The 21,665-nt window shown below is 34.3% G+C and overlaps 2 protein-coding genes across 2 annotated transcripts; both read right to left on the bottom strand.

Annotated features, from left to right (window-relative positions):
* Nucleotides 1–9,673: 9,673 nt before the first annotated feature.
* On the bottom strand, nucleotides 9,674–11,713 carry LOC123713038. Its single transcript, XM_045666518.1, has 3 exons — nucleotides 11,591–11,713; nucleotides 10,816–11,073; nucleotides 9,674–10,142 (listed from the first exon to the last, which is right to left on the bottom strand). The coding sequence occupies exons 1-3, from the start codon at nucleotides 11,661–11,663 to the stop codon at nucleotides 9,916–9,918; spliced, it is 558 nt and encodes a 185-aa protein (XP_045522474.1). The 5' UTR covers nucleotides 11,664–11,713; the 3' UTR covers nucleotides 9,674–9,915.
* A 1,268-nt stretch (nucleotides 11,714–12,981) lies between these two features.
* Nucleotides 12,982–19,490, bottom strand: LOC123713197 (mucin-3A-like). The gene is made up of 4 exons (XM_045666757.1): nucleotides 19,355–19,490; nucleotides 17,562–19,108; nucleotides 17,386–17,494; nucleotides 12,982–13,436 (listed from the first exon to the last, which is right to left on the bottom strand). Exons 1-4 carry the CDS (start codon nucleotides 19,422–19,424, stop codon nucleotides 13,243–13,245), a joined length of 1,920 nt encoding a protein of 639 aa, XP_045522713.1. The 5' UTR covers nucleotides 19,425–19,490; the 3' UTR covers nucleotides 12,982–13,242.
* Between the last annotated feature and the right edge of the window lie 2,175 nt (nucleotides 19,491–21,665).

A 21,665-nucleotide genomic window follows, 5' to 3' on the forward strand; every position in this document is an offset into this window, starting at 1 on the left:
AATGTTATTTAATTTATCGTTATGCCACGACTTTCTCCTAATAAAGTTGACTCTATAATTGACAGATAGAAATTGACATATGATGTCAACACCCGCACTTTTGCCACCCTAACGAATAATAATTTATGTTGCTACGATATCGGTTTGATTCGATCATATGATACCTATAGTACTCTTTCTAGTCTACGGTCTCAAAAAGACATTTTCAGTCATCTGTTTCGAGATTAAAAGTAAATTTATCGAGCAATTACAACATTGATACTACTATCTAAGTACTTTATACAATTCTGTTTGCTAGAAAGCAGATATGTAAAAATATTACTACATTCCGTAATCTTCATTATACATTCATTTTAAAGGCGCGTAATCTGGGCGCGGTCGTCAAATCGACACATTAAAAATAACACAATCACAGTTATGTACCAAGGATATTGAGATGTTCTTCATATGTAACCAAATGTCTGAAGCTAAAATGCCTTATAAGTACAATATACAAATATGCAGTGGCGCTACAACCATTGAGGTTTGGGCCTCTGATTACTGTATCTATTTCATGATACCATTTTGTTTTTTTTCTAATAGACAAGTAGGTTATCAGCATTCTGTGCCTGATTCACTTTGGCTTTTTGGGTTTAAGGCGGTTTACTCATGACGTTTTTCTTTACCGAACAAGAGTTTTAATTATGGACATATACAGAAGTCCATTAGTGCACAGCCGGGGATCTACGATCTTAGGGATTAGAGTGGGACGCTGCAGCCACTAGGCCAACACTGCTCCTTAGTACAATATTTTAAGGTATTGCCAAACTTTGATTACTCTATCACTTTATTACTAATCTTCATTTCAGATCGTAGTACAAAAGTGTTACTATGTGGACTAATATTATGGGATTAACAAAGGTCACGTTACTTCCGACTGTAAATTGACAACAGAGTTGACCTTTCCAATTAAACTTAATGGTCTGAAAATACAAACAGAGAAGCTATCAGAATAAAAATCTACTTTAATGATAATAATTAATATTTAAAGTTATTGAATCAGAGATAAAAAAACAAATTCTTAATGGGTTGAATAATTATAAAATGTGACGGTATTATAGCTCTGTAACCCCATAACCACACCCGTTGCAGACACATTTCTATGTTAAAGTTTTATTGATCAATATACGATGGTGATCAGGATTATGTGCTTTCTAATCTGAAACAATACATTGTTTCGCAGAAAATCAAACCTAGGACAGGATCAGGATATACCCTTTATACAGTACCAAAAAGGCACAAACTTGTAACCTTGGAATAGCGATGTTTTTGAAAGTAGTAAGATTATTAACGCTTTACGTAATCGTAAACAAATTATAATTTTTATGGTTCTATTGTTGTCAAGGATCATTTAATTTTTCAATATATTCCTCTACTGGGTTATGTAAAACTTGAAACGGATTAATATTATTGGATGATTAAGTAGGTCACACATGCCACCTTGTCTTTATGAAGATCTCACGTAAATTAATCTAATAATACTAGCATTAAGAACTATGACTCACTGACCCGTGGCCCTACCGATAGGTCATGGTTTTATAGAGCATGGTTTGATATGAAAGGTATAAAGGAACAAAAATACAGGACATAATCCTAAGAAACATAGGCTAGATTTATACGAAACCAGTAACAGCTTTAAGAACAAGTTGACACATCAATAAATATTAATGTAACCCTCATTTTTATTTAAGTTATGTTATACAATATATATTTCGCAATTATATTTTTTACTTACAATGAAAATAGTCTTTATAAAAATAAAACAATTAAGGTCAAATAAGTGTCTTTTTGTTCAATAAGGGAGTTGTCATAATATATTAGATTTTCAGTTTCGTCATAATTAGGTTTTAAAACGATATCGTGTGTGAGGATGCAATTAATGCTTTTAATATTACTAAGATTTTTGTTTTTTTCTGATTCAAAATAAAAATAATTGTGATGCAAAATTTCAACGTTAATCGTTTTACGTTTTATTTTATATTTTATTTATGTTCAACGTCGTAACTTTGATATAACATGTTAACCTTGAAGCTCGTTGATGTCTTTAAAACTTATATTTGCTTTATAACAAATAAAAAAAAATCGCCTCTTGGTAGCAGCGAGGCGTGCAATGCGATGGTTTCCTTCTGCGGGCTAATAATGCTACAGAAAGAGACAGAGAGAGACCGCATGATAAGAATTCTTTTGAAAACGGAAGGGAAGAGAAAGAGACGGTTAACCGATCTCCTGCCACCTATGTAGTCCTCACTTTGTCGACGATATATGGCTATACGGCTAATGTCGTGTTGGTACTACCCATGTTGGTTTTAGTGGGTATATCTCACCCGCCTTTCTGCATAGTGCTTGGTAAGCGGGAGATGCATTATTTGGTAAAATTAAAAAAACACTTTGTACGCAAAGAAGTAAGTCGAGCGAACGAAAAAAACTGATTTTATACTTTTCGTTCTATGTGTGTTATATTATGTTTAAATTAGTATGAGAACGTAAATTTGTACCCAACAACGTGAATTTAATTGTATATACTTATGACTAGACATTTTTGATGATAAAAGATTCCTAGACTATCTAGGTCATACCGCGCGAGGGAAATATGCTATCAATTTGATAAATGATTGAGACCTTGAGATTAATTAGATCTAATAGGTGCAAAAAGCGATCGAGTTAAATTGAATTTTCGTGGCTTAATAATTATCAAGCAGCACATTTTCGTGCGATTATGGGCAAGTAATGATGTGGCCTCAAGATCTACTAAACTACTAAATTATTATTATTTATGCCGCAGTCAAATCTAGGAAATATATTGTAACCTGGAATGGGGCAGACTCGTTTTAACTATCATTAGGCTAGAATTTGTAATACCAATTCATTAGAAATTTTAAATACATATCATTTTTGCTTATTATAAAGGGTTTCAATGGTCGCTTTATGAAAATCATTTTAATATTATAACTTGTATAGAGATTCTATAAGGATTTCACACGTTATATTAACACAATTTATTTAACTTGTTAATTTTATGATGCAACTACCGAATTACGTTGTTTATATAGGTAATATTTATAGTTCATAAAATAGATGTAACTTAATACTTTTAGAACATTACCTTTGAAGTGCTGATTTAAAAACTATTTGTTTGTACTTACGTAATCTTCGAAACAGATACAAATCGCATAGATTAGAAATCTGTACTTATGACAATTGATGTACATAGAGTATATAGTCTTTCTTATACCTTTCACTTTGAAAAAGGTTCTTTGTATTTCCCGTATATTTGAATGGCTTAAGGGAAAAATATATTTTATCCAATCACATTTAGGCTATCAGAATTGACAACCACATTTCCTATAATTTGACGAAATTCAAAAAACGAATTTATAAGTGTAGATAACAATGATCATTAATTCTCAATGGTGTGATTGACCATCGTTTCAATACAATAGATTTCTTATTAGGGGCTTTTTATTGAATTTGTATTTATGCGGGTTTTTAGATAGTACTTATCTTTACGTTTCATTGAGTTTCTTTGTTGATCAGTAGTAATAAATAAGTTTATAAATGGATGTAAAAGTTAGTTGTTGTGAGCAATTAAATAATAATTGTAAAGGTATAATTATTATATAGTAATGAGCGTAATACCGAGTAGAATTTATAGAATAACTTGAGACTTTCCTAGAGTTATATTGCAGACATTTAAATCATATAACAGATTTTTATAATATTTCAGCTACCTACAAAATCATAGGAAAACTGCCCGTTCCAAAAGAAGGTTTTTAAGAGAAGTATATTTAGAAAGATACGTATAAATAATTTCCATGTAAATCATTTTCAGAATTAAAGGTATAAATCAACAGTTACTCGAATTGGTCCAGCCGTCTTCGATTTTCGCTTTTCGCAGCGTATTTTGCAATTCATTTTTATCCATATAGATTAAACAAACTCACTTTGTGTTCACCTTTTAACACACACTTTCCTTAGATCCATTCGCCTATATAGTAGTAACTTCATATATCAACCAATAGATGAAATATTTAATTTACAAGCGTATTATGACAGTTTTGAAATATTCGTCTCAATGCAGAGATACTTCATACTAGCTGTAAACATTATCACCCTTGAAGCGTAACGTTATCTGATTTTTCCTGTTAATTTATCTCGGAAAACAGATTTTCCTCGGTTTATGAAGCGATCGTAAATATAAATTGGGACGTTGCAGTATATTTATAGCCAACCTAAATATACCATGTGACAGGCATTTATACAAACGACGAGCAAGATTTTTGACGAGCGTGACATAGATTCCAAAATATATAATATTTCAGTGTACTGATAAAGTCATAGCAGACAAGTGGTCAGCACATTATCGAAACCTGCTAATATGTGGAAACATACACTGGCCTAGAAGAGGTTTTTTATATAATACATAATGTTTTGATAGTCACTTCATTGGGTAACAGGTTCGAATCTCGAGATCATTACGTTGACCTGCTTTTAATTTGTTCACGGTATGATGGAACAGAATAGATATATTATCGGCTTTTATTGAATGACACCCATCACGGTGGTAAGGTCAATACATTTCTGAGTTTTGTGGTTTTCCTGCAGCTTACTAATACGCGTGAATGACAAACAGTTTTGGGTTTTCCATTCTTAAACTGAAAATATTTGACGGTAGAAAGGTCAAAGATTAATTTAGTCGCGTTTGCATAGACGTTTATTGTTTGTAATAAAACATAGCTAGAGCATTAGTATCAGGGTGACATGAAATATTAATTAATTTTTTTTTTTCAAATAAAATGGAGGGTAATCACAAAATTTCTCTCATTTTGCCGATTATAACTTCCTTTCTGTAACTACATTGTAATTTAATTTCAGTTTTTAGATTACTTCTTACGTGATTTGCGTGACTTACTAATACGGTTAATGCGCGTAAAAATTTCCTGTTATTAATACATATCTTCATAAGACATACATAGGAAATGTATAAATGTGTGGGGTCTATGATTAAACCATGTGTAAACTTCGTTGATGGCGGCATTCTTGAAATGTAACGTAAACAAAAGGGTCGAAGTGAATCAGGGTTGTCACCCTTCAAGGGGTGCCAGTGTAATGAGTGTTTTGTATTTTAGGAGGTTTTTAAATAGCAATTTACGAATCTTGAATATTTCATCGTGAATCTCTGGTGTGTGTTCTTAAACATTTAATACATATAACACATAATATATATATTTGTTATTTACAAATAAATAGCAAGTAAAATGAATCTAGAATATAACGTAGAACTGTTTATTAATATAGCAAACAAGAAAGGATACTAAACATAACTGAATACCTATTCTTTTCAAAAGAATTCGGGTCAACTGAACAGAACACTTGTTCTCATACAGAGAAAACACTACTGTACCAAAGTTTGTGAATAATTTTCATGATCAGACAATTACTAAACGTGCATTTTTATTTTGTAAATATTCTTTAGCTTGTCTTTTCTAGTCAATTTCTTCTATTGGATATGCATTCTTGTAGACTCAGAATCAAAGATAAATAAAAATAATATAGACTGCATATAGCAGATTGAACTGAAAGTCAGTTACTATATCAATCCAAAAGCTTGGTAGATGAAAATATAATTGTAGTATAAAAAACCATACTTTCACATTTCAAGACATACTATGCATACTGACATAGTTTTTTCTATGTCAGATTCGAGTTCGACACGAGTAGGTACATAAAAGTGAAAGCGTTCACGCAATGTGTCGTAATCAGCAAGTCCCTCTCCAGTTTAACGTACTTATATATATACTTATTGATTTATTATGCAATTATCTATGCCCTTTTAAATTTAATAATCCTTCAAATGCCGTTAACTATCAAATTAAGGATAAGTATTATTTAATGTATGGTATGAGTCAAGTGCAATTAAGAAATTAAATCAACGTTTAGTAGCTTACTAAATTGTTTTAAATATAAGAGGTTTAAATTTAGAATAGAGAAAAACCATAGTTCAAAATATGTAACCTTCATTGTGTTTGCAAGCATAGATTAGAGATTTTTATATTCCAAACGAATATATGTAAATTGTAATCAGGATCATTGCAATCTGTCACTGACTGCAAGTGCATTAACATAATTGAACACATTTGTCTTGATAAGGATAAATTGATAAATCGCGTGTAGGTTATGGTAATATAATCCCACAGATTTTATGTCAGGAAAAATTATAATAGATTGAGCTATGACATAGAACGACTGCAATCTGTAGACATATATATATATATATATATATATATATATATATATATATATACTTGGTGTAGGTAATCGTTTACATGTAGTAAAATATGAGCGTAAAATATACATTATTTTTATTAAAGAATTACTTTCTAACAGATATAGACATGTTTTCACTATTAATTTCGTTATTTTAGCATTAAAATTGCTGTAATTTACTACTTACATAGGTTAATAATACATTATGATTGCACGGTAAATATGAATCACGGACTATTTAATGAAAATGGTAAACAAAGTTGAATACTTGGAAATAAAGTGCCAAGAACCGTGGATTTAAAAAAAAACAAGTGAGTATACCTCCAGTGTTTTGTTTTGCACGTTTCTAAACAAGTTGTACCGGTTTAAAAATGCGTTTGCATTTAATTAAGCCGTACACAAGCCTACTTGACCAATCGGACCGTAAAAATTTACTAACCAAGTCCATTTAGCGGTAAAAAAATGGTATAGTTTTCAACTCATATAAACATGCATTTTGTACCTTTATAAAGATATTTTAATTGAATATTTTATTGCCAATTTTGTTACGCAAGGAAAAGTACCTACAACCACACATAACAATTGAATCAACAGGCTTGTAAAATAAATGCTTCACACCAAAAGATTAAAAATACTTACTGTCTTTGAAGAATAAAGCGAATAACAACACGGGCACAAATACTGCAACTTTTGCCATTTTGATTATTATAAATTTGCACTAAATATATACGGTCACACGTTGTTTTTTTAAAGATGTAACGTTCGTCCGAACTCGATCGTAGTCAGCGGAATACAGAATACAATCGCTATTCGCTTGTCTTTGACCTCGGGGCTTGGACCGTTCGCGCCTCGCCTTATGACTAGAAAATATTTTTAATCTATGGGCAACTGACTACTTGCGCGGGAAAGTATTTGTTGCAACTAGATTTATATATATATATCACCGCCTTTTATCGTTTATTATAAGAAAATATTTTAACCTGTGGCAATCGGCAAAAGACAATAAATGGTTTGGCGGGAAAGTGCCATAAGCTTAATGCTTATTTATTATTATAGCTTCTCGGCCTTGTGGCTAAGATCAAAGTGAGTGTATTTATTATTGATAATAAAATGTTTAAATTATTAAAATTTTAAAAAATTAAGACATTTGTATGGGGTCAGTAATTTTATGAAAAGTTACAGGCTACTTCCGAGTTGAATATCTATTAATACATAAGATGGATAATAGAAGAATACAAAGAACTGCACAATCAGGCTATACATCAAGACAGAATACAAAATATCGAAACGTAAGTAATAATATTTATAAAAAAAAAAAACATGTGTGCAATTCACACGTGTTAGAAGTGAAACCTTCAAAAACAATGTTTTTATTATTAATAATATGTAAATTGGACGTTTTTCAATGTCTAAAAGTAGGATAAAACTTTTAATTAAAAAAATAACACACCACGCTATCTTACTAAAACGCTGTAATACGCAGCCGCATACAGTGTACAGTAAGCTCACGTAGTTTTCACATGCACTACACACGTTAAATGCTCAAATACAAGCACGTATTAAACAGTGTGCAATATACATACACACTGACATCTGCTCTCTCGCTCTGGCTCACAAATTACAGGCGACTATGCTTAGAAGACGGGAGTGGGGACGCTACGAAGTATGGCACAAAGAGGAGAGACCGATAATATACAAATTGTATGTATATTTCTGTCTCATTCTTTCCCCTGGCTTCATCCTACACATTTTTGTATTTGTGTCTCTTACCTGTCGTTTTTTCGTTGCATCCGGTTTGAAATCACAACGATTCTAAAGAAGTTTCACTTCAAAATTTAGCTTGGAAATATTTAGCAAGCGGTTGAATCATACAAAAAATAATAATTTGAAATTAGAGTATTTAAAAATAAAATAAATGCCTAAAATTAAAATACTGCAAACTTGTTTCTTTTTACTTCTATATGAACGAAAAATTGCGTTTTACGCTTCATACCTACATATACTGTACATATACTATAGGAAAAAGATGGTAAAATATCGGGTCTCTTTCAGGTCATTGGCCTTAATTAAATTATGCGTTGCGGCAACACGCAACGTCCCATTTTTATGGATTTTATCACCCAAATCCTTAACCTAATTTGACCGAAAAAGTTTCCAAGATTTCCTGGTTGTAAGCATTACCGCATTCTTTGGGGTCATTTCTTTGGGAGATCTCCCATGTTAAAATAAAATTTAAATCCCCGGATTTCTTTTAATATTTACACTTGCATTTCTTCCCGCTGATTACTAAAATACGGGGTAAACTACGGTAATCTGAATATGTTTTTATAATGATGTTAATGTTGGCGAAGTTGCTTCTCATCAACTACAGACAATCAATTACTCAATTGTTTCGTTTCCTAGTTGATTTTATGCATTTCTGTAAAATTATATTTTTACTACCATCACTTATCTAAAATAAAGATTCTCGAAGCCTTTCGAACATTGCCTTAATATCAATATTGGTCTAGAATACAAACATTCCTTACGATATCAAGTAATATTGGGCTTAAGACAAACCATGCTTTGTTTTTGTAAGACATGTGTGTAAGCTAAAGTACACATGTTTCTATATTACAGTTAACTAAAATTAACGTAACGGATGTTTAAAGTTGAGGTATCATTATAAATTTAATAATATTGAAATTATTTTTATAGGTGAATGTGTTGAAATACAGATTATCAATCTTAAACAATTCTTATTTCAAACTTTTATGAATAAGATTTAAGCCTTTGCTTTATCTGTGGTGCAATACAATACTTTTTATTAGGAATAATGTTATTTTGTAAACAGTTTATTGTAGTAGTCTGTGTGCATGTTGTTGCTTGATCTTGATGTCTACGTAAAAGTTTTAAATAAAAATTGCCTCAACTTAAGGAAGTTTTTTGAAATGACTAAGATGCTTTTGGTATATTTGTTTTCTAAAACATGTAACTACTACTACTACTGACTATTGTAATATAATAAAAAAACGCCAGGGTGTAAATGATGAGGCATCCGTTCAGATGTGTTATTACAATTCGGGGTTGACATTAAAGAACATTTTTTTACAATTTCCTTGCGACGTATTACTTGGTTTGTTATCGAGTAAGGGATGTGCAAGGGTATAAACAGTCAATGAAATGCAAACTTTTTTGTTCAGATTTTTTTTAAACAAACGCTAGTCCAATTCACCAGAATTTAAAGTAGGAATGAAAGAAAGAAAGTTTTGATAACAGTCCACGTGCAGTCACAGGTAACAAAGAGTCAGATAATACTAGTAATGTCGATATATGAAATATGATTTTGTGTGGATGTAATTCAAATTGATTGTTTAAAATAAGAGCGTAGTTGTAGGAAAACGTTTTACTAACATTGAGACATTAGCAGGCTCTTAAATAACTAATAATTACTCATTACTAACATTTGTTCGAAGCTTTGTCTTCATTAGGCTACATTTATTTAAATTGATTAGAGACATAAAAGTTCTATACAATATTTTTTATGTCCAATATTGTGGTCTTATTAGTAAGTCAATAGATTTTTAAATGTGCAGTTATCTTTTTGCCTCTAATCAAAGCCTTGTTGCTCGTTTAGGATAAAGTAACCTTAGAAATAAATGGTGTTACTATAAGCGTGATGAACGCTATAGTATAGTCTGCTAATGTGGATGCCCCATTTCGGTTACATTTATCTCCCTCACACTCATTGCAAGAGAGAAGGCTGACCATGTCACCGAAGTTTTCGTGAGCCCTTTTTAAGTCGTCACAGGAGCCTCGTTCCGATGCACAGCCTCGGATGTACCACGATCTTTGCATATCTGATTAAAAGAAAGATAATTAAATAACAAGATAGGAAATAAAAATGCACACACAAAGTATTTTTATAAGTTTAAATCGTTACGAAATACATACATTATAAAATACCTTCTATTAATTTCTGGTTACAATAACTCTACTAATGTTTTTTTTATTGCATAAATTATCTTAAATAGAACGGAAGTTGGTGTGGTGGAAACACAAACTGGACACAGTTTTTCGGTCCAGCAGGACGTCGAACTTATTTAAATTAATGTATATACTAAGGCCAGTGACATATATATACACTATAACATTATAACCATCTGTTTGCTCTAATTGAGTGTTTTATCCAAACACGGCAAAGCAAAGGTAACCTACCTTGTCAGGTCTATGTTTTACCAACGACAGATTTTCGTTTTGATGGTGCAATCGAAATAATCAGCTTTACATATAAAATCTATATATATTATTTTCATATAACAGGAGGTTCACGGATGTTTAATGATACCGCCCATGGATACTCACATTGCCTTGCCGTCCTTTAAAGAATTGGTACGCGCTTCTTGAAGCACCCTAAGTCGAATCGGTTCGGAAATACTTCACTAGGTATCTGTCATTCACTTATAACTGACAATTTTAACTCGTCCATATTAGAAAACATAGTTTATTAATAAGTTTTTCTGTATAACTTACGTTTATATTTTTCCGCATATGTCACACATTTCCCCCTTTTACTTGGATCTAGACTGTAAGGGCACAGCTTTGTTGGGGTGTCTTCGTTAACATTTGGACAATCTGTGCACACGTGACATTGTACTGGCGACGCGTTTTGTAACAACCGTGGTCTCTGTTGGAGTCCAGAAACATCTTGCGAATAAATTATTCGTCTATCCGATATGTCAGCATCTTTGGCGTCATTGCGTTCTTTGGATGGTTCTGATTTTTCCGAGGCTGTAATTAAGTAGTATATATATTGAAAGTATTATTTTTAGTTCACAATAGTGTTTACCAGTGTGAGGCCCATACAACACAGGAGAGAAATTTAATTGATAAGGCAGGCTATTACAAAATTTATTAAAACTATTTGGAATTTGAATTTCAGTTTTTCATTATATGATTTGAAAATCTTTCTTGTGTTTCGGTAACAATTTTTTCTTGACACATATCATTGAAGTTTCTTAAGTGATCCAATCAATTTTTTAATATTAAAATTTAGGTATCTTACACAAGAAGGGTTATAAGAATTTTGGAAAGGCATGGCACATAGGTGTGGAAACTCTGGTTTAAAATTATTTACTGACATATATTAATTGTCGATTACATTGTTTTAAGATAAAAACACTATAATTATTGGAAGTATGTATTTTGGTAGACTGCTCCAGAGAGGTAGAGTTTCAAGCGATAATTTCTGATTACAAATGAGAGTGCGAAATAATATGTGTATAATAAATAATAGAAAATACCTTACCGGACGAAGATTCGATGCATATCGAATATCCAAAAGCGCACGTAAGCAGTAAGAAAATGGTGATCTTAGCCATTTTGGTGTCCCAATGGACTTCAACGTTGATTATATAATGTCTTAACAATGTTATCGTTAAATTCGTTATGCTTAAGAGCCTGAAGATACGCTTTTGAAAAGTTGATTGTTTTTCATATGTATTCCATGAGACCATAATAACAATTATTAGGTCGCTTATTAGCGTGGCTTTGCGCTTCTTTTTTTTTTAATACATTTTTGTATCCTCAAATCTGTTAATGGTGGGTGAGGCATTAGAGAAAGTCGCGGATTTCGCATTTTAGCTTTTTATTTTATTTCTTAACTAATTGTAGAATAAGCGTATTTCCTACAAACTATGATTTATTTTCCTTTGGAGCAGAGACTCATGGGCCGTGAAGTTTAAGTCGATAATTAAAGATTTAAAATGGCCCCAGAGCAGGTATCTCTCTCAACGAATATGTATTGCATAATACCGAGTAAATATATATTTGTGTATTGTAAATGGAAGAACTGTTAAAATTAAAATTAGTTGCAGTACTTTTTGAAGTGAAACTTCTTTATATGCGTTGGAAAAAAATACCGTACAAAAATATATAATAACGATAACAATGATAGTAATAACTCTATTACAAGTAATTAAATTCTTAATAATCTTAGTAGTAATAAGGTAAAATGAAATAATTGTATTATTTGTATTAATGTCTGTGATAATAAAAGCATTTTGTTAAACTTACTTACGTTATCTAATTTAACTTTATTTAAAAAAAAATTTAAAGTTGCAAATAGTAGGTAATTTTTCGAAAAGTAAGGTCATAAAGAAGTTTCACTTACGTGTGTACAGGCACACATTTTTTTAAAAATAATTTTCAATTCAAAATCAAAAACTTTGCATAAATCTTAGTCAACTTAAATTGTTGGCATTTTTTCTACATATGTTGTGATATTGTTATACTTTCGGATTAAGTATATTAATGCTAGGCTTATTATTGAGTCAAACTTGTCTAAGTAACTGGGAGATAATTATAGCTAATTTAAACAAAGTTACATAATTATTGACTGGAATTAAATCTTGAATCTATTTTATGGTATCAAAGTTTTAGTCAACTTTTAGTTATTATTATTTTTTTGTTTTTAATATTTTATGGTTGCTTGTTTTTTTTTCTCTTGCTTGCTGAATATCTAATACAAAATAATATTTATATATAATTATAGATAAGTATGTGTATGTGTGTAAAATTTGTTATGTTATATTTTCTTGTATAATTGTATGCATACACGTTGCTTTTGAACTTATAATTAAATAAATAATAAAATTAACTGTTGTGTACATACTAGCACGGTTGTATTTTATTATAAATGATAGTTGGTATAATAAATAACTTTATTTACATTTATAAACTAAGAAGGTATCAAATCTTTCGTGTTATTAATATAATACTGTTATTTTAAAGTTAGTGACGCCATGAGTGTTAAGGGCTGTAAAATATCCGCAGAATAACCTTTATGCAAGAAATACAAGTACAATAATACACGTTAATCCAACTCCTAAAAAAACGTATGTGCCTTTGTTCAGAGCTCAACCTTCATGGCGGCTAATGTTATAATCGCTTGCGGGAAAGTTAGACAACAATCAAAACCATTGCTATAAGAATTAAAGCAGAGACGATAGAAGTTGATGCTGAATTACAAAGATTAGTGTTACAGACAAAACATTTGCTATTATTAATCTTAACTCTTCCATCTAACACCGAATTGCAATTATCTCCTTCTTTTCCAAATGAACAGCCACGCACCACTATTGTTTTATTTTGTTCTGAAAAGACAAATGACTGTTGTAATGAATGGATAATCATGTATCGTTGATGCTTTACCCACCTTTTAACTGTATAAGGTCCTGAGTCCGTTTTGGACTAAATTAATATTTAGATTAATTAAATTATTTATTTATGCAACTTCTCATTCTCTTAATCATAAAATACCTATAAATCTAGTAATGCGCCTTTTCAACCTGATTCAATTATTGTTTCGCTGGATCTGAAGAGATCATCTCTCATCATGCCTACACAGGGATTTTTTTTGAAAATATATGGAATGTGCACATAATATTTTCTTAGCTAATAATCTTTCTTTACATCCACACAAGTATCGAAATGTTAATCACTATAAATCTAATTATACATATAAACAACAAACCGCCCTAATGTTAATACTTAATCTAGGTGTTATGTATGGTTTTAAATTATTTAATTTTATTGCCGACAGTACAATGTAGCCTACATTGTATTCAGATAGATATTAATAGATATTTACTGCGCGTAAATTAAAAAAAATATTTTTTTAGCAGGGCCGAAGTAATAAATCCTATTGTTTGTTTTTGTATATTTACTGTTAGGCAATTGCGAATACTTTGTCTTAATAAGGCACTAGTCCTTAGGTAATATCTCCGGAGCCCATCAATTCCCCCCCCCCCCCAGAATATGAAGATGCAGTTTAAACAGAGATTACCCCAGGGGGGTACCACACGTTTCCGCTGTGGAGAATCCCCCTCTGAGCGTCCATCATCGGAACAATCAGTATTCGGTGGTGGATGCACAGGCTGCCCTTCGTATTCTGGGGCTGCCCTTCGTTTCGATCTCGGGGCAAACGGAAGAATTTACCGAAGGCATCCCCTTCCACGCTCTCAGTGGACTTTACCAATGTTAGGGGGCTCAACTCTAATCTTAACGCGGTTCACTTTCACCTCGAAACTGCGAAGCTGGCCTTATTCTTCCTTACTGAGACACAGATATCCTCCCCGGCTGATACTTCCTACCTCTCCTACCCGGGGTACAAATTGGAACATTCATTTGTGCCGCGGGCGGGAGTTTGCGTGTACGTCAGAGAGGATATCTGTTCTCGTCGCCTCGGGTCGCTTGAAGGAAGGGACCTATCTAGCCTCTGGCTGCGCGTAGACTGCGATGACCATCCGCGATTCTACGCATGCCTGTATAGGTCCCATAGCGGAAATACCGAAACTGACCGACTCATTGAGCACATCCAAATGGCTACAGATTCCCTGCTCGAAGGGGTTCCTACCGCTGAAATCGTGATACTTGGCGATTTTAACGCTCACCATGCCGATTGGCTCGGCTCGGAAACCACCGATCACGCGGGAAGATCCTTTCACGACTTTCCTTTAGCTTACGACCTGTCACAAATGGTCCCTGCGATTACGCGAATACCAGATGTGGATGGTCATAAACCCTCTTTGTTGGACCTTCTGCTGACCTCACATCCGGAGACCTATCAAGTCTCTGTTGACCCGCCATTGGGTTCATCGGATCATTGTGTGGTCCGGAGTACTGTGCCTATTACGCGCCCTCCTCGGCCCCGTTTTTCGGGTTGTCGCCGTATTTGGCACTATCGGTCAGCAGATTGGGATGGGATGCGGTCTTTCTTTGCGTCCTACCCTTGGGGGCCTATGTGCTTTTCGTCGGAAGCTCCAGATTCCGTCGCTGCCTCTGTCGCCGAAGTGGTTCTGCAGGGCATGGAACTCTTTATTCCATTTTCTGCGGTGCCGATCGGTGGCAAGTCACAGCCCTGGTTTAAGCGTTCTTGCAAGGCAGCATCGCGTCGAAAGCGAGAATGCTTTAATGCATGGGCGGAAGCGGCGATATCTCGTGATGCCAATACCAGCGAACATAAAAAAGCATATAACTCAGCCTCCAGGTCCTTCAAACGGGAAATCGCTAAGGCAAAGTCAGAGCACATCGCCAGATTTGGCGAGAGATTGGGCCAACTCCCTTCAGGGACTCGAGCCTTCTGGTCTCTCGCCAAAGCTGTACAAGGGAATTTTTGTCAGCCATCCATTCCACCGATGCACAGGGAGGATGACTCGCTCGCCCACACTGCGAAGGAGAAGGCCGACCTCTTGGGCTGTCTCTTCGCGTCCAACTCGACTTTGGATGACCGAGGGGGATCACCACCGACGATTTCGCGGTGTGATTATTCAATGCCGGAAATCACATTCCGGCAACGTGCTGTTCGCAAGGCACTATCTTCCTTGGACATTCATAAGTCGAGCGGGCCGGATGGTATCCCTCCAATTGTGCTGCGTACTTGTGCTCCTGAGTTGGCTCCGGTCCTGACGCGCCTATTCCGGTACCTGTACTCGCTCGGCACTGTCCCGAAGTGCTGGAAGACCGCTTCGATATATCCGATCCCTAAAAAAGGCGATCGCTCTGATCCGTCCAACTATCGTCCAATAGCTATAACCTCCTTGTTCTCCAAAATAATGGAATCCATTATTAATGGCCAGCTCTTGAGGTATCTAGAGGGCCACCAGCTGATTAGCGATTATCAGTACGGCTTTCGTCGTGGTCGTTCGGCTGGTGACCTTCTAGTATACCTTACACATAGATGGGCAGAGGCAATTGAGTCCAAGGGGGAGGCGCTAGCGGTTAGTTTGGACATAGCGAAAGCCTTCGATCGGGTGTGGCACAAAGCACTGCTCTCGAAGCTTCCAGCCTACGGGCTTCCCGAGAAATTATGCGACTGGATCTCCAGCTTTCTGGGCGATCGGAGCATCAAGGTCGTCGTCGACGGAGCATGTTCCGACCTTAAACCCGTGAATGCTGGGGTCCCACAAGGCTGTGTTCTATCCCCGACCCTGTTTCTTCTGCATATCAATGACATGTTGCAACTTAGCAACATTCATTGCTATGCGGACGACAGCACTTGGGATACTCTTTACACTGGCCGGGCAGGTATTTCTCGGGCAGTTGTCGATGAGTACCGGAACAAACTTGTGTCTGAAGTCGAAACTCTACTACGTGGAGTCTCGGACTGGGGTAGACTAAACCTAGTCCAATTTAACCCCAAGAAGACACAAGTTTGCGCGTTTTCCGCGAAAAAAATACCCTTTGTCGCTACTCCTCTTTTCGAAAACACTCTTCTTGAAGCCACAGCTAGCATCGGAATACTTGGCGTTGACATATCGAACGACGTTCAGTTTCGCGGTCATTTGGAGGGAAAGGCTAAATTAGCCTCGAAAAAGCTTGGTGTGCTCAGTAAGGCGAGACGGTACTTCACTCCGGGCCACCGCTTGCAACTCTATAAAGCGCAAATACGGCCCCACATGGAATACTGTTCTCACCTCTTGGCGGGGGCTCCCCAGTACCAGCTCCTTCCACTTGACCGTATCCAACGAAGAGCGGTTCGAATCGTCGATGACCAATCCCTCTCCGAGCGGCTCGATCCTTTGGCGTTGCGTAGAGATGTGGGGTCACTCTGCATCTTCTACCGCATTTACCATGGAGAGTGTTCAGAGGAGTTGTTCGGATTAATACCTGCAGCTGAGTTTCATCATCGAACGTCGAGGCAGAATACAAAATTCCACCCGTATCACCTCGACGTCCGCCGTTCCACGACTGAGCGTTTTTCAAGGCAATTTTTGCCGCGCACCACCGCTATGTGGAACCAGCTGCCCACTGAAGTATTTCCGAACCAATTCGACTTAGGGTCCTTCAAGAAAAGAGCGTACAAATTCTTAAAAGGCCGGCAACGCACTCGCGAGCCCTCTGGCATTGAGAGTGTCCATGGGCGGCGGTATCACTTAACATCAGGTGAGCCTCCTGCCCGTTTACCCCCTATTTTATATATATAAAAAAAAAAATATCTACTACATAACTATTTCCTCCTAATTAAAATATTTATAATTCTATAATTCTAGTAGACTATGTAAAATTATGATTATTAATTTTAAAATACTATTGATAATAAACCTTGATAAGCAGTAACAATACAGCGGGGTTTAGGTCCCGTATCTTGCTTCGCTCGAGCTGCCCTTATAAACCTGTATCTCGAACCATACTTCTTAGTATCATCGATCATCTGAAAAAAACATTAAATATGATATAAAAATAATAATAAAAAGAACAAATTATTTGAGCCAACATACCATAACATTTGGTTCGTTATCCAATAAATTCGTAACTATTGTAGATCCTAAATCACTATTCGTAGAAGATTCTGCAGCGGTTTTGGAGGGTTCGGTGGTAATTGGTAATATAGAAGTTACTGGTTCTTCAGTTTCGAACGATCCTTCTGTACCCATGTCAGTAGTACTCAAAACGTCTGTCGTTAAAGGTAAGCCCTCAGAGGTAGTCATAGATGTGTCTGTAGTAGAACCCAAAGTTACAGTACTGGAAGTGGAAGGGATAATGTTTGAAGTCTCCGTGGATGTTTCTGTATTGCTTTGTTTATCTATATCGTCAATGTTTATAGGACCATCGATAAAGTTGTCAACTTTTGTTACAGAATTACTTCCTCCAGAAGTAGTCACAGTGGGTTTTGTAGTGGAAATAATACTTTCTGAAGCAGTGTTAGTTATAACAGGCGTAATACTACTGTTTACTACGGTTACTACTTCTGTTTGTGTAGTTTTGGTATTGGTACCTAATGTAGTCGTTTTCGATGTAGTCACGCTGGGTTCTGTACTTGAAATAATAATTTCAGCTTCTGAAAGGGTGCTAGTAATTACAGGTGTTACAGTAGTTTCTGGAACTTCTGTTTGTGTAGTTCTGGTATTGCTACCTAATGTAGTCGTTTTCGATGTAGTCACAATGGGGTCTGTAGTTGAAATAATAATTTCAGCCTCTGAAAGAGTGCTAGTAATTACAGGTGTGACAGTAGTTTCAACACCTTCTGTTTGTGTAGCTTTGGTATTGCTATCTAATATAGTCATTTTCGATGTAGTCACACTGGGGTCTGTAGTTGAAATAATAATTTCAGCCTCTGAAAGAGTGCTAGTAATTACAGGTGTGACAGTAGTTTCAACAACTTCTGTTTGTGTAGCTTTGGTATTGCTATCTAATATAGTCATTTTCGATGTAGTCACACTGGGGTCTGTAGTTGAAATAATAATTTCAGCCTCTGAAAGAGTGCTAGTAATGACAGGTGTTACAGTAGTTTCTAGATCTTCTGTTTGTGTAGTTTTGGTATTGATACCTATGGTAGTCGTATCCAAAGCTTCTATCGAAAGTGTTGAGATAGTTGGGGAAGCTATCGTTGTAGAAGTAACTGGCGTGATTTCAGTTATTGTAGGTATTAATGTAGATTCTGTATTGATATATTCATTACTGGTTGTTTCAGTAGATATTAAGATACTTGAGGTTTCTATTGGCGGAGAGAATTTTGTCGTTATCTTAAAGGGAGGGTTTGTGGTCTTCGGCTTAAGGTTTGCAGCATTTTCAGTTGTTAATGCTGTGACATGAGTTGTGGTTTCTGGTATTTCAGTTCGTGCTGTTTCTTCGGTCGTAGAAAGATCCGTGGTCTTTGTTGGCTGTGTAGTCTCATCGTTATTTCCCTTGTCGGTAGTGTATGTTTCTTCTATGTTCGTTGTTGATTCGTCAGGTGTAACAGTTGTTAGTAGAATGTCTTCACAAGTCATTGCCGTACCCTCATAATTAAACTCACAGTCAGTGCATACATAACATTGCAAATCCGCTGAAATAAAAAAAAACATTATTTATATAAAGTTTTTAAGAAATTTATAATATATGACAGTCATTTATCATAATCCCCAGCCGTCCTGTTTTTGTTTACAAATTAGTTTCCTAATAGGCATAAAGGTAGCATTCAGTGTCTTTCCAACCGAAATATTGACCCTAGAACATTTGGAGCTCTCTATTTAAACAAATTTTGTTAAATTTTTGTACACATTTAAAAATCTAAACACCATACTATACTCACAGTCACAACTGACACTTATAAGACAGTAAGTGAAAAATACAAAATAAATAAATATTTTTGTTAATGACATTGCTCTAGCACTTAACACTTTCGATAAAAAATAATGACTCTTCCTATGACCTCTCGATGCTAAGATAGACACTGCACTGATGAGAAATGACTTGTCTTTTATCAATTAGACACTTATGCCTTATCAATGAAAGCTAGATATAAACTTATACGCAATGTAAAAATATTATCTATGCTAAAATTATTATTGCTATGGCTTACCTTTAAAGAAAATAAATAATTACAACGACTTGACTGACGTAAAGGAGTTGTATGGTTCACGCTAATATTTCACCGAGATGCATACATATTAGCAGGCTATCAAATGGAATACGTTTTTGGCAAACTGGAGTTACACTTAGGCTGAGTTTAAGAAGCGAGAGTTAGCGCTAACTCACGTATATTAAAATCCATATTTTGACAGCAAAACCTAAGTCTTGACTTAAAATCTTATCCTTCGAAGAAATATAATAGGTTCATTTTTTAATATGCAAATAAAATAGTTCAGTAATCAATATTTGTTTATTATAATTTTGATTTCCTTGATATGAATGTTTATACTCATGGAATTATTACGACAAGTACTACTAAGTAGAACTATAAGGTTATGCTTCAGCGTAGCGCAAAAATGGTCGCAATTTTTTTTGCAATAAAAATAACAATACACACAGTCTATATCAGTCTGTCCCATAAAGAATGTAGGAAAACCTACATTCTTCGTAATCATTACTCATTATCATCCTCAAGTACTGTACTATAAAACATAACTTACTAATTAATATGGGATATTAAGATAAGATAAAGTAGAAATAAATAATTACCTAATACAAGGGAAATAACCGCTTAGGCAAACAAATTAATATTTTCTATTTCTGTACTTTTGAGTTTGTGGTTGTAATTAATACAGTTTTTATAGCATACTTGTTGAGAAGAAAAGTATAACTTCGACAGAAAAAATATATATTGTTTTTGGTTCGAACCTCGAAGGTTTAGAATAAAATCACATCAGTGGAAGTGACACTGATAATGCTGGCGAATACGTTGAACATATGATTCAACGGGACTTTTAATACCTAAAATTATACTAATATCAATTGTCAGTTACATATCTAAGCAAATAAATAACTGAGTATGACCAAAATATAAATAGACGTTGGGTCAACGCCTAAAATAAACCTAGGTCGTTTTTTTATTGGAGTAATTACTTACTATAATTAACTTTTTACGGCACAGGTCAAGGCTTCATATACATTTCAATAATTTATTGTACTTTAACTATTAGTCTAACAAATTACAAATTAAAACGCCTTTAGGGACTTTATATTTTAAAGTAATTTATTATATTATTAAAGTATTTTGTCATATTAATATTCAGTCTAGTTAGGTTAAATCTACAATATTTTTAATAAGCTATTTTTAATTCTTTGTTGTAAATTTCAAATTAAAATTATAAAACGTTTCCAAGGATAAGAGTTAGTGTGTAAATTATCATATATTTGGTTGGGGAAAAAGTATAGTATGTATGAACTTGTAATAAAATCTCTTTTGCTATACTTTTTTTATCTGGCTGGTTTTGGTATCATTAAAAGTTTAAATTTTACATAAGATAATTCCAAATTCAAATTAGGAAAATGTGTCATTTTTATTTTTCGTACTATCGTACGTACGAACGAGCAAGATGAGTGAATCTAATGAAAAAATTCGATACATTTTAAAATTTTACTACAAAAAAGGTAAAAAGGCAACACAAGCCGCGATAAAATGTTTATGGACCTTGTGCAGTGTCTGTGAGAGAAGCAAAATTTTTTTTAAGTGTTTTGCAATTCAGATTTTTTTATGTCAAAGATGCACGTCGCTCTGGTCGTCTTTTGAAGATGCTAATAACTGGTGATGAAAAGTGGATAACGTACGTCAAGAACGTCCGAAAAAGTGGTCAAAGGCGGAGGCCTGTTTCGGCCTTTTCAGAATTCCTTAGGCAGTGTCAGGTTAACATCACGGGCGATCCTCCAGGATCCTCAAAATTTATATAGCAATGGGATCATATCCCTACCTACAAGGTGGCAAAAAGTTATCGAACAAAATGGTACCTACATACTTTAGTTAAATGTAAATAAACTATATAAAAAAAAGTGAATTTTCTTAAGAAATGCGAAGAAACTTTTCGCCCAACCTATTAAGACCTTATTTATTAAATATAAACAAAACAAATTCCTACAAATATTCATTCTAAACTTAAAAAGTTATTATAGTAAGTTACTTACCA

This window comes from Pieris brassicae, chromosome 8, assembly GCF_905147105.1.
Source record: "Pieris brassicae chromosome 8, ilPieBrab1.1, whole genome shotgun sequence".
NCBI classification, from domain to species: domain Eukaryota; kingdom Metazoa; phylum Arthropoda; class Insecta; order Lepidoptera; family Pieridae; genus Pieris; species Pieris brassicae.